This window comes from Carassius carassius, chromosome 37, assembly GCF_963082965.1.
Source record: "Carassius carassius chromosome 37, fCarCar2.1, whole genome shotgun sequence".
Classification (NCBI taxonomy): domain Eukaryota; kingdom Metazoa; phylum Chordata; class Actinopteri; order Cypriniformes; family Cyprinidae; genus Carassius; species Carassius carassius.
In genome coordinates this window covers 23779920-23793783 of record NC_081791.1, presented here as the reverse complement: position 1 = coordinate 23793783, position 13864 = coordinate 23779920, and the positions used below count along the sequence as shown (strand labels likewise).

The 13864-nt window shown below is 34.5% G+C and overlaps 1 protein-coding gene across 1 annotated transcript; it reads right to left on the bottom strand.

The window, feature by feature from the left end:
* Nucleotides 1-6869: 6869 nt before the first annotated feature.
* On the bottom strand, nt 6870-10857 carry LOC132118451 (tetraspanin-31). Its single transcript, XM_059528299.1, has 6 exons — nt 10664-10857; nt 9089-9256; nt 8888-8968; nt 8657-8797; nt 8363-8473; nt 6870-7345 (listed from the first exon to the last, which is right to left on the bottom strand). The coding sequence occupies exons 1-6, from the start codon at nt 10724-10726 to the stop codon at nt 7271-7273; spliced, it is 639 nt and encodes a 212-aa protein (XP_059384282.1). The 5' UTR covers nt 10727-10857; the 3' UTR covers nt 6870-7270.
* Nucleotides 10858-13864: the final 3007 nt, after the last annotated feature.

Below are 13864 nucleotides of genomic sequence, written 5' to 3'. Positions count from 1 at the left end.
CAATAATTAGATTTTTTTTTGCACCAAAATAAATTGACCCTTATGACTGATTTTGTGGTCCTGGGTCACAAATAAGTTTTACGGGTCAGTTCTGCTATGCAGCACCTCTGTAACACAAACTTAAAGCATTTTTGCAACGAATAAACCATATTTTCAAGCTCAGGCAAGCTTCCCTATTAAAAATGTGATGTTCTGCATAACAGGATTGACTCATGTAACAATGCATTCGTGGCTTTAGCTGATGGGTCAGCACTCTAATGCAGTTTATTGACCGAGATTCTTGTCAATTTCTGACTTACCAGGGCGGCTCTAAAAATTTATCTTTCACACCCGACCATTGCATTTATTGCTCGCTGAGTTAAGTAGCTAGGACCTGGAAGAATGAAGTGACAGTTGTTTCTTTCATTACTGCCTAGTTGATGTACTACTGAGACTGATACAGATTTACAACTGACTCTAAAAGGTACATGGGCACTTCATGTTATAATGCCACTGTGTTAAATAACATAGTATAAAAAAGTGGTATTTATGAAAAAAAGTGGGGGAAAAATCTATAATGGTGGATAATTTTGACAGTATTCACTCAAAAATGGAGATGCATTAACTTTGTGTGAACTAAATGAGTTTTAGTCCAATGCAATAACATTAACTTAATTTTTTTTTGTGGCAAATCCTTTCTGGGTCACAACATGAGGGTTAAAGTGATGATTTACTCACCCTTATGTCATTCCAAACCCGTATGACTTTCTTTCTTCTGTAGAACACACAATGCTTTCTGATGGCATTGTACATAAACACATGATTACATAACTTTGATCAATCCTCTACAGTTATAATGGACAGTGAGTCAGATCCCAGTCGGCACTGAGCTGTCAAAACGATCCTCTCTGGTAGTACAGATCAATCTCCAACAAATCATTCTGTACATATTGTTGATTTATTGTTATGGCATGGCTATGCTGCACAAATGCATATGGTTTGTCCATTCTGCACATCAATAATTGAACTTTTGCAAAGTGAGTGGACCTTCGCACATACAGTACATGCTGATACAAACACTTGCTGTGAAACATTTATAGGATAATGTTTTAATACCTTGCTCTCACCGATGAAAACTAAACGCAAACAATTTAAACCACTACTGATATACTGAAAAAGTATGTTTTTAATTAAAATGTTTTTAAAACATTTAAATTATATTGTAAAATAAACCAACAAAAAAAACTGTTATTAAAAATATTACCATATGAGATTCCATATTTTATAGCCTTAAACGAAGGCTCTTTCTCACCAAGGCTGCATTTATTTGATTAAGAAAAATACAGTAAAAATAGTAATATTTTGAAATATTATTACAATTTAAAATAACTTTCCAATTTGACTATATTAAAAAACTATGATGCCATTTTTTCAGGATTCTTTGATGAATAAAAAAGTTAAAAAGAACAGCATTTATTTTAAATAGATTTTTTTACTGTCACTTTCGGTCAGTTTAATGCATCCTTGCTGAATTCAATTTTTATTTTCTAAAAAAAGAAAAGAAAAAAAAGACACTGACAGAAATCAGCCACTCGCATCTAAATTTGATCCATCTAATCAACTTGCACTTTACACAGATCATTTACATTTGCTTTGATCATCATGTACCCACCTTCATGTCGCTTAAAACTTCTATGACTTCCCTGTGGAACACAAACAGTTATTATCATAACATCAAAGCTTCTCTTATACATACAATGAAAATGCATCCTGATCATTGTCGAGTTCAGCTGTAATTTTGTTTGGTTTAAAAAAACATAATGTTCAAACAACACGTGAACCCATATCCCTTTGCATGCTAAATAAAAACCAATATACCACAAGACAAACACATTCTAAGCTCTATGACTTTCTTCTATAATGGATTTGTTTCTTACAAACACACAGCTTTTCACTTCACAAGATGTTAACTGATGGACTGGATTCCTGTGGATTACTTGTGGATTATTGTGACTCTCATTCTGACAGCACCCATTCACTGCAGAGGAATGGTTTGCAAGTTACAGAAATTTCTCTAAATCTGTTCCGATGAAGAAACAAACTCCTCTAAATCTTGGATGCCCCGAGGGTGAGTAAATTCTCAGCAGTGGTGGGGGGACTATTTCTTTAAGATTAGTCTAAACAGCTCAAGAGTTCAGAAAGTGCACAGGTTGTCTTTTTCAGTTTAGTCATTTCCAAATAGGTCATCTGATGCTGACCAATTGGACTGTATGGTGTGTCTTACAAAGTGAGGACAGAATATACGCTCGATTCTTGTTTCCCACAGACAGTCCGGCTGGTCTGTCTTCATTTGCACTAACAACATGCATCTAGTTCGTTCCATTATTTTTGCTGCTATTGACCCGCTTGTCTCCCTGTTCTGATGGGAGAGATTACTCTTCCTGTTTGTCCGATTGGATCACAATCAGCTCCATTATCTGTCCTCATCAGACTCGGCCAACAAATATGGCATTCGTCATAACACCTCATAGGTCAGGATGCAGAGAGAGATGTTTTCCCATTGCTGATCACCACACTCCATATGTTGCACTTCTACATTTAAGCCTCTGCTTAGGCTTCTTCTCAAAAATCTCATAGACTTTTTACTATATTGGTCTCTAGACAGGTGGTCAGAATGGTTTGTGCATATGGACACTCTTGGAAAGGAGTGAGAACTGGCAAATGTCCCAACATGGAGTCCAAGTGTGCTGACAGGATAGGGGGTTTGCTTTGCTGAGCGTGTCCAAAATCCTGTTGACCGGAAATTCAAGGAAACCAGACACCTAACAGTTCACATTTTACTTACATAAGTGATCGACAGAACAGAAAGAGAAAAAAATAAGCCTTCAAGAATTAAAATGAAAATACAGTAAAATTTTATTAGACAAGAAAAAAAAATTATACATTTTGCATAAAACTTAAACAGAATTATAATACTTAAATGCACTTTTCTTCCATTTTAAATTCAGCTGATGTGTTTATCCATGAAGTGCTTTCAGCTGTGAACCATTCGATCTATTTGTTGTGGCCAATGGCAACAATTATTGATGCACTGAAGCACATCATTGCAATGTGGTGATAACTTCCAAATGATAAGGTCGTAAGATGCAGCTCAAAGATTCAACAAGAACAGAATGGCATTTTATGAAGGAAACTGCAGACATTTATTTTATGCTTACCTTCATAAATGCAATAAAACTGAGTCTATGGTATGAATATAGTTGCTTCTAAAGTGGTAAAAAACCTCTAGGCCATTATTCACAAATCACAATATAGCACATCCTCAGTTATTTTATCTTCAGTTTTGTTCAATATATGCTTTTGTATAAACCAGTGATATTTTGACATTATATACAAGTATTTATTCATTTAAATAAGCTTTTATTTCTATATTTCCTGTTCATTATACATTTCAGTTTAAATACTTCTGTTATGTGCTCTAGTCATTTTACAGTCATTTTCATTTTACATTTTTTACTAGTGCAATTTCAGCCTTTTGCTATCATTTATTAATCATTTAAATTAGCTTTCATTTGTATAGTTTCAGTTCATTTTAAATGTTAGTTTAAAACTTTTAGTAATTTTGTCATGTGCGTTTGCCATTTTTCAGTATATTCAGTTTGAGGGTTTTATGTTTTGATTTTTTGTATTTCTATACTATTTATGAATAATTTGAATTAGTTTTGTGAATTTTCAGTTGGTTTTAAATTTTAGTTTAGATTTAGTGATTTTGTTGTGATAGTCATTTTTTTTTTATCATTTATATCATTCAATTTTTTTCAGTTAAATTTGTAGTTATTTGTCTTTATATCATTTTATTTTAGATCTATATCTTTTAGTTTTTCAGCAAATTATTCAGAAAACAATTTAATAGTTGTAGCTTCAGTTAACTATAGCAAAGCCTATTATCTAGATTCAGCATTTCGTTGTTTTTGTTCCAGTGGGCACCACTAGGGGGCAGTGCATTTTGAGGTACTACAAAGACACTTGCCTAAAACCACCTTATAATGAATTGATCCATGAAGTAAAGCACTTCACAACCATGGGCACAGTATAAATCGGCAGACACACAGCACAAATCTTTTTGTTGATGCTGGAAGTTAAGGTGGTGTAGGGGAACATTTTGTAAGATAACATTGTTTACAGTGGAATATTTTTCAGACCTAGTATGAATCATTTTGCACACCTACAATCCTACACGTTGCATAATCTTAATATAACAGCTTAGAGTAAATTGTTTACAAGAAGAAAAAAAATCCTCAAGTCTTTTTTTAGGATTATACTCATGTCACAATGGATTATTGGTTATAAAAATAAAAATGATGTACCGCTAGAGCATATAAACTCGATATGAAGTGTAACACCTGCAGTCGTCTGTGATTTCCAGCCAAAGTAAAGACAACAAATGAAGGTTAGCTTTGATATTCTAATACAGTGGTTGTTAAGTGATATACTGTGACCTATTTTGGGGGGAAAAGCAATGCTAATTACAAATAATAAGATTTCACAATTTACATAATTGTGTACATGTAAAATAAATGCAATATATACAGGTATATAAACTGCGAAAATGGTCAAAAGCAATGAACAAATTTGTGCAAAGTAAGCATTCAGGAATAGTTCACCCAAAAATGAACATTTGTTGAAAATGTGCTCACCCTCAGGCCATCCAAGATGTAAACAAGTTCGTTATTTCATCTGAACAGATTCGGAGATATTCAGCATTACATCGTTTGCTCACCAATGGATCCTCTGCAGTGAATGGGTGCCGTCAGAATGAGAGTCCAAACAGCTGATAAAAACATCAAAATCATCCACAAGTAATCCACACAACATATTTGTTTAAAAAAATTTTGGACTAGCCTACTTTCACTTGGAAACAGAGCTTGATCTGTGCCTTTTTTCGCTCATAATTCAGATGAGAAAATTTTAAATGGAAAAGGCTGAAGGAAATTAGGGTTTGTTTCTTACAACATGCAGATTTTCACTTCACAAGATGTTATCTGATTACTATAAGTCTCACCTAAGTATAAGTCGACTCGCATCAGTCCAAACATACGTCATGACGAGAAAAAAAACATTCACACTGGACTATAAGTCGCATTTACTTAGAACCAAGAACCAAGAGAAAACATTACGGTCAACAGCCGCGAGAGGGCGCTCTATGTTTCAGGGAGATGCTACAGGAGCACTGAGCAGCATAGAGCGCCCTCTCGCGGCTGTAGACGGTAATGTTTTCTCTTGGTTCATGTCAAATTAATTTTGATAAATAAGTCGCACCTGACTATAAGTCGCAGGACCAGCCAAACTATGAAAAAAAGTGTGACTTATAGTCCGGAAAATACGGTAACTGGAGTCATATGGATTACTTGTAGACTATTGAGATGTTTTTATCAGCGGTTTGGACTCTCATAATGACGGCACCCATTCACTGTAGAGCATCCATTGGTGAGCATGATAAATCTCATCTTGGATGGCCTGAGGGTGAATCATTTTTTTGGGTGAACTATTCCTTTAAAATTGGGTTTGATGATGTTGGTGTCACCACTTGATGTTAAATGTAAAATCTTGAGTGTTGAAGCAGTTAAGGAACACAACTGAGAACATGATAAATAAAAAAAACAGAGAATTTCACAGGTATTGATCTAAGAATATTTAATTGTAAAAGTCAGTTTTAAAAATACAAGGCAAATCCAGGGAAAATGGTGCTTACAGCTCACCGATGGCAATAAATAACTACTATACTATACTATATACAGACATTGATTTCACCTCTTCGAAATACATCATTGAAACACACTCATAATACCATGAACAAGTGACGCAGAACACATTTAAGCTCTACTGAGTGATGGTTCAGTGTTCCTATTTTCTCAATCATGTGGGGCAGAAACTAAAGCAGTTAAGAGTATTAGCCAGTATGTTTCCCTATTAATATGAATAAACAAATTAACAAGTACATAATGGACATATGGAATTAACATAAGTGTGTGCACAAAGGTCATTACAAATGATCCATCTACTACAATCAGCATTGTAAAAAACGCACACTTTAATTGCAACTTCACACTATTAGCACAAAACAGGACAATGACAAAAAAAAGAGAGAGAGAGAGGATTGGCACAACACAAAATAAAAAGGATTTAACTAAAATGGCACAGTATTCAGTGCTAAAATTATGGACCCGATGAATAGCTGGAAAGAGGCGATACATGATTTCAAATAATCAAAACAGCATGTTAGTGCATGAGTACGTGGCTTAAACCAAGCCAACAGATAACTGAATAAATGGCTCGCTGAGATTATTTCAACACAAACATCCACAAAAATTAATAAGATATTAATAAGATATTAAAACACTAAATCCATGAGTAATACTAAGCTTCAAAGGAAATGGAGAACATAAAAGGTCCAGTGAGATTAGCTAGACCTGGCTGAGGTGGAAGGATGTCTGTGGTTTAAATAAGGATGGAAAAGAATGAGAAAACATCGACCATGTCACGGTAAACGTACAACAGGAGGGCAGCAGTCCATCGGCAGGGGAAATCCTCCCATTCACATGGCTCAGTTGCACAAGTGTTTTTAAATATTCACGTTCTACTTCTAATTCCTATATTAATATTCCATAGGCTGGACTGGTCAACTCATAGAGACAGACTTCATATAGTATTGCACAAAACACAGGTGTTTTTCAGGTCTGCACTCGTTCAAAGCAGACCTGGATGTGATTCTCCTGGGAGATACGTGACAGAATTTCACCTTTACTAAGTGATACTAAACATTAACATAGTTTATGTGGGTTCACTTTCTGTTACACAGAAACTACAGGGACCATTTCAGCACTACATACCTGGTTATGTGTACACAAGCGAGTTGACTTTGTCACAAGAAACCGAGGCTATGAACATGCAGACATCGATGGCTTTACATTGCAGATTTTCGTTTTGCATACAGAAAACAGGAAGGGTTTCTCACATCAAGGATGGGGGAAGTGGCAGAACGAGCATCCTATCACACATGATACCTCCTCCTGCTGGTTTAAATTAGCCCTATGCAGACCTTGTGTAGAACATGGGTCAGATCTATCATCAAAATAGATGTGTTTGCATCAAGTGTGTTCTGAACCGTGTGTGCAGATGAGAGTTTGTTGTGGGGATCAGTGGTTGTGTTCTGGGTTTAATGCTCTAAATGTCTCTTGGTGCGCTCCACTCTACCTGTGCAAAGGGGAACTGGAATAGCTGGTCTGAGAGACTATAAGAATGCACTGGGGTTCGCTCTCGGGTCCTTTTGGTTTCTGTAGCGCATGGCCAGCCAAAGTCCTAAGATCTGAGAAAAAGGCCAGAAATATTGATTAGAAACACAATACTGGAGTATAATCAGGGCAGGGGTGCACATAAGTGTTACGCAGGTGCACATGCTCGACCACAATAAAACATTCGCTGTGACCACTCATTTGCATACTGACATGGTTGACAGCTGTTAATGTACAATTACCATTTTAGATCAACATTCTGTAATACTGTATAAGATTTCTATTCCAACTGAAATGATAAATCTAGGCTATCCGGTATCCACTGCTGTTTTCAAAGTATAATGCAAAACTGTGACGTTTCATTCACTGACGCTTTTCAGTTGGCAGCGATAAACCCGAGAGCACATATACTTAATAGCTGGCAACATATTTATTTAATACTCCCTTTTATTTAAAAATATAATAGTATTATAAAACTTTATTATTTTGTTTATGCTTTAAATAAAATAAAAAAAATAAAATAATAAAGTGCAGTAATATTATTATCACTATTATTAATTAATTTTTTATAGTTATATTTAATGGGTCACATTATGCGCAGTGTGAGGACCAAACCAAATCTCCAGGCTGAAAAACGTACAGTGTGTACACCCCTGAGTATAACAGCTATAAGCAAAAAGTCATGCACGTTCATGTGCTAAAGTAACTGCATCATTTTAGTCCGATTAACATTTCAGTTTTTTTCAAGTCATTCTGAGAAGTTACGAGTCTTAAAATGTCATCTACCTGTCAAATATGTGGGATTTTATTTAACTCTTTTACACTTAATAACAAATAATGAAGAGTTAAGGATGTATAGGAGCTTTAAATGTGGAGCTGATACTTCATATGCATTTCATCCATCTAATGATGGGAAACGTAGCAGGTTACATTTTTTAATTGCAAATCATAAAAAAAAATTCCAACCATGATTCTCTAGCTGACTCAGCTGGCAAAGTCAGGCATCGAAATAAGTCTAAATCTCCCACTAGTTACCACCACTTCGTTCTGCTGTTCACATTAGGTCTAGATGACATCTGATCTGAACTAACCTCTGTAAAGCTGAAAAAGAGGCCGACTCCTCCAAGGATCTTCAAAGCTTCTGATGAATGTTGGAGCATCTTTTCGCCGCAGGTGAGGCAGGTGTTCTTTTTTACACATGGCTGCAGGAAAAGAAAACGGGGTGTTCACCTTTTTTCACATTTGGTTAACTCAGAATCCACCGTCCCAGCTACATGTTATCATCAGATACAAGCGCTCCAATCATTCATAACTACTTTATCTGTTCGATAATGTCTCAAAAAGCCAAAGTAATTCAAAAATGGAACACAAGGATATATTCTTACAGCATCACAGAGGTCTAAGTCAGACACAAACACTCCCTGGTTCTGCGTATCGTTGAACAGGCCACAGCAGTCCAACCTCTTCTCAAGGCTGATTCTTGTGTCGTTATTCATTATTCCCCAGGATGAATTCAGCAGCTTCTCCTGTTTTGGAAATGTTACAAGACAAATACCAGGAATCACACTCAAACACTTGTGCAACAACAAGAGTGCTTTAAAGTTCATTAGGATTACCTGTTGACCCTGATTCATGGCCAGACATGAACAGGAAACCCCAAATTGGAAAAGGAACACAATGAAGAGAATGATCATGTACTGTGGAAAAGCAGCTGTGGTCAAGGACTTCACAACATTCAGATGGGAGAATTTAGACTTGCAGTTTTAATGGGCATTAAACTACATAAAACAGGCAGTACAAAGGCTTCTAAAGGATACAAAGAAAAGCATGACTTGGTGATGATGGACAGCTCCAATGAGTCCCACAATGGCGATCAGCAGAAGAAAGAAGCCCACGGCAATCACGCCGCCGATTATGTGGATGCTGGAGACAATGCCAAAGCCTTTCCTCCATGCTGCTACGACAATCAGCAGGAGACCCACCAGCTGAGGAAGAAAAAAAGACCAATCAGAAACATGTCACAACCGTACAATACATAAGCTTGCATGAAACACTATTGTGCTTAAAGACAACATGAAACGGCATTCACAACCCATTTCACTTAAATTAGGTATGTGACAAATTTCCAAGAGAAAATTATTAGGGAGGGATTTATTTTTTTTTTTATTTATTTTTTTTATTGATTAAAATTATTTAAAAAATAATAAAAATACAATAAAAACACTATATTGGCATGGTTAAAGTAAACTTTAAGTTTAAATGAATTTATTTGTAATTTTTTTTTACTTTCAATTAAAATGACAATGTATCCATAGAATTGATTGAAAAAAATAATAATAAAAAACAACTAAAAAAGTAAAAACTAACCAAAAAAACTAAATAAATAAAAAATAAAGTACAATTTGTTTGGGGGGAAAAAACAAACAATAAAATAAACAAACAACATTGAAACAAATCAAAACAAAAGAAAAAAAAAGATAATTAAAAAAAATAAATAAATAAAACAAAAGTATAGTAATAAACATATTAAAAAAAAGTTCATTCCCTTTCAAGGGTTTTAACCTTTGGGTTAGTAGCACAGATCTTTAACCACTAGACTACACCACACAAAGTCATTTACTGTAGCAACACACCTTCTCATTTACAGCTCTGACTGAGTGCACAGTCTTTTATTTTTGGCTAAGTGTGACTGTGACACCATGACTTTTAACCCAGTGTTTTCATCACTTGTGTGAGTCAGAGGCATTATTATGGAAGTATGAAAAATGACTCTGTTCTGCATGTATCATATTAAGCAAGCATGCATACTAAATTTGACAAGACATTTGAGTTTTAACAGATACATACATGAAGCTGCCATGTAAAAAATCTTCCAAGTCTGAAGGTCTAGCTACGCGAGACTAATAGTGAAATAGACACAAATACATACAATATGTAACTTAGTAGCGTAATTTAGAAATACACTTATTCCTAGAGAAAACGAGTAAGTTAAGTTAAATTAAAACAGATTATGTTACACAAACATAGGACAGTTATGCAGCACTGGATGGCGAAACATCATTTAGAAGATTCACAATCTAAAAATCTCAATTAACACTTTAAAACCGATCTTCTTATTCCTTAATTAACATAAAACTAGAAGGTTTTATTTGACTAATGAATGATAATCAATGCAGATAAACAGCTAACGTAGCTGATAGAAAACAAAGACCTCATCACCTATGACCTTACAAGAGACCTTTATATTAAATATAAATACAGTAAAATATTCATAACACGCCTTAAATTCAGTACAAATTGTGAGATACAGTGATTTTAAATGTTTTAAGTATTTATATCGGATTAACGGTAACGGGCGAACGTTAGCTGAGCTAAATGTATGTGCGACTCACCATATAAACTAAATTTAGTGAACAGAGGGCGTTTTTCGAGCACGTAAATCCTCCGCACACCATGTTGAGTCTTCAGGCATTTACCGGTCAGATGAAATGATGTGCTACAGATGATGTTTTCGCTGCTGTGATGATGCTGGAAGCTGTTCTTCTTCTCTTGTTGTGAACACTGAGCAGTGGCGATGTCCGATTCACGAACGAATCGTTCACATGAGTCGAACATTTTCTATGAATCAATTGAACCAGTTTGGTTCTAAATAGCTGTATTTCAATATCTGAATCACGGCTGCAACAAACTGAACCAATACACATGAAATTACCATTAACTACTCTTGTTACTAAAACTGAAATAAAACATAGTAAACAGAAATGTGTTCCTACAAACAGAAATGTTTCTAAAGGATGTAGGCCTGCTGTAGACCGGAAAGTCATGATGACGCAAGTAGGTCATGATGAAATAAAGGAATCACTGAATCGTTTTAAATTGATTCTTTGACAAGAATAGTTCGAAAGAACTGATTCGCGGAAATCGGTTCCCATATCTATGGCTGATAGACTGTTGAATGATATTTAGTTTTTTATTGGCTTCAAAGACAAAACTTAAGAATTATAATCAACAAGAAAAATTGACAGTAGTGGGTTCTTACCCCAAAATTTGCATTTGTGAATAAAAAAATTTGCCCAGTATAATAAAAAAATTAACAGTATATTGAATACAAGAATTATAGATAGGTACATTTCTCATTCCAAAAATAAAAAATAATCACACAGTCAGATTCACAAAAAAGATTTCACATTTCACAATTGTCTCTTCTATATCACAGAAAGTACTTTTTTCCCAATATTTTCCATATACTTATTAAGTACACTATTACAAGGGTAACATCTATGTAGCCTAATATTTTAAATGTGATTTTTTATTTTGTTTATTATTAAATATTTGTGTGGAAGAGACCAAACGAAACTCCAATTAACATTGTACAATGCCATCCATTTAAAAGAAGACACGGGAATAAATTTTCTGTTGATATGATTTTGAACAAAGCGGTTATTAAATTTGTCCTCAACAATCAAGAGCCTTTCTACTAAGATAGAGTTGTTACATAAAGAAATAGGATTAAAAGTTTGCTCTCCTTTCAAAATAGTTTCTACACCAATGCAATTAAATACAGTGTTATAGTCTTTTAACGAAGCTCCAAAATCAAATTTCATGGAAAATTTTGAAAACGAATAAAGGTGACCATCTATCAATTGACTAACAAAATTATTTAAATACCATCTCTCATAAAATAATGACTTGGCCTATTTCTATAAACCATATTCTGATTATTCAAAATAATACAACGGTGAGGTGAAAAATTATATTTGTTAATTAGTAACCACAATAATAGAGCCTGTTGGTGAAATGTAGCTAATTTAATGAGTAATTTACCAAGTGAGAAGGGGCTATGTAGCTTGTTTTCTAAAAAAAAAAAAAAAAAAAAAAAGGTAATGTGTTCCAAATAGAGTCTATTTTTTAATAAAGCTTTTCAACCAATTTACTTTTAATACATGGCTGTCTATGGGTAAAAGAGGGTACAGTCAACAACTTTAAGACCTCCATCACTAATCCTATTTTTTCCGATATGAGAGTTAGGGAGAGTTGCCCGGAGCAATATGGCAGCGACGTTGACGTGAGGTTGAGCAGCCAATGAAGCGTCTACTGCTGAACCCATGCGCTGAACCCATGCGCTGAACCTGTCTATGGTTTTTATACAGTCTATGGGCTGACTCAGCCGGTGACGTCAATCGAAACCGCGCAGACTCTCTAGCGGCAGACACGCGCTTGGCTCTCACGTGCTTTGCTTATAATATTATTGTAATAATATATATATAATTCGACGATAGGATAGAGAATGTCCTTATCTTTGCTATGAACAGTTTAGTTGAGAAAAAAAAACTACCATATGAAGAATATACAAATAACAGAACGGAATGTCCAAAATATTCAATCAGAAAAAAGAGGGGGAAAAAAGATCCATATAATTCAAGGCGAGCGGGAAAAACACAGTTCCACACTTCCCTTTCTTATCTCAATGTTTTTTGTTTGTTTTTTTAAATGAAGGAAGTGTTTGAAATTAATATCATATTAATATAAATTATAATATAATATATTTTATATGTTTATAAAATAATTATCGTTCCTTGTCCTCTCACGATCGCGATAGTAAACGTTTCTGCTAACAAAAAGCACACGTGCATAGTCATAATGTATCAAGTTCGTTGTTAATTATTCGTTGAAGATATTACTATGTTTACTGAGATAATAATAAGAGGGTTCTGACTGAACGATTACAGTAAATAGCGATCCGCCCTTCGCACCTTGTTGAATGATATTCAAAACAACGCTGAAGTGAAGCTTGTGTGCTGCTTAAGCATCATTGGCTGAACAGAGTAGCAACAAATCACGTCACACTTCAGTCCCGCCCTCTGTCGTCATGGGCGTGTGAGACACAATATGCTGCATTGAGGACTGATGATAAAGACAGGCCCACATTCTGAATCAGACACTATGAATCCCTGAAGACACCATCAATGTATATTTAGGTACGTTTTTACATCTCGTGAGAAATTCCCATAAATGACAAACATTACTTTATGTTTTATGGAATTGTATAGGGTGGGCTGAGGCTAACTGTCACACATTTCACATCAGTTACTATGTCTCAGAATAGGTTTATTTCTGAATGTCAGTTTATGTGGGCACATACATTTAAATATTTAGTACAAAATAAAGCGTACATGTTGATACTGTATAGAATAAGTTGTCACAATGGTAACCCATTATTATAGCATATAAATGAAAAAAAAACATAAGCCAATAACAGACAGCCTATTATAAATAATAAATTAAGTCATTTTTAAATAATAATGATAAAACTTGTAACACTTATATTGTCTCAGATATTAATGTGCCCGAATTTAAATTTTTTATTTTTTTTAAATACCCATTTCTGACGAGCAGCATGTTACAGTTAGGCCCAATTTCCCTTATTGTATAATCATAATAAGTGGTCATACTAAACATACTAGTAAATAGCCTATAATATGAAATATAAAAATGAAAAGAAAAATCAAACTCTTAATTGATTGTTAATTGATTATTTTATAACTAAAATGTGTAACATTGAAACAATCTGTCGTGACATAACCTATATGAAA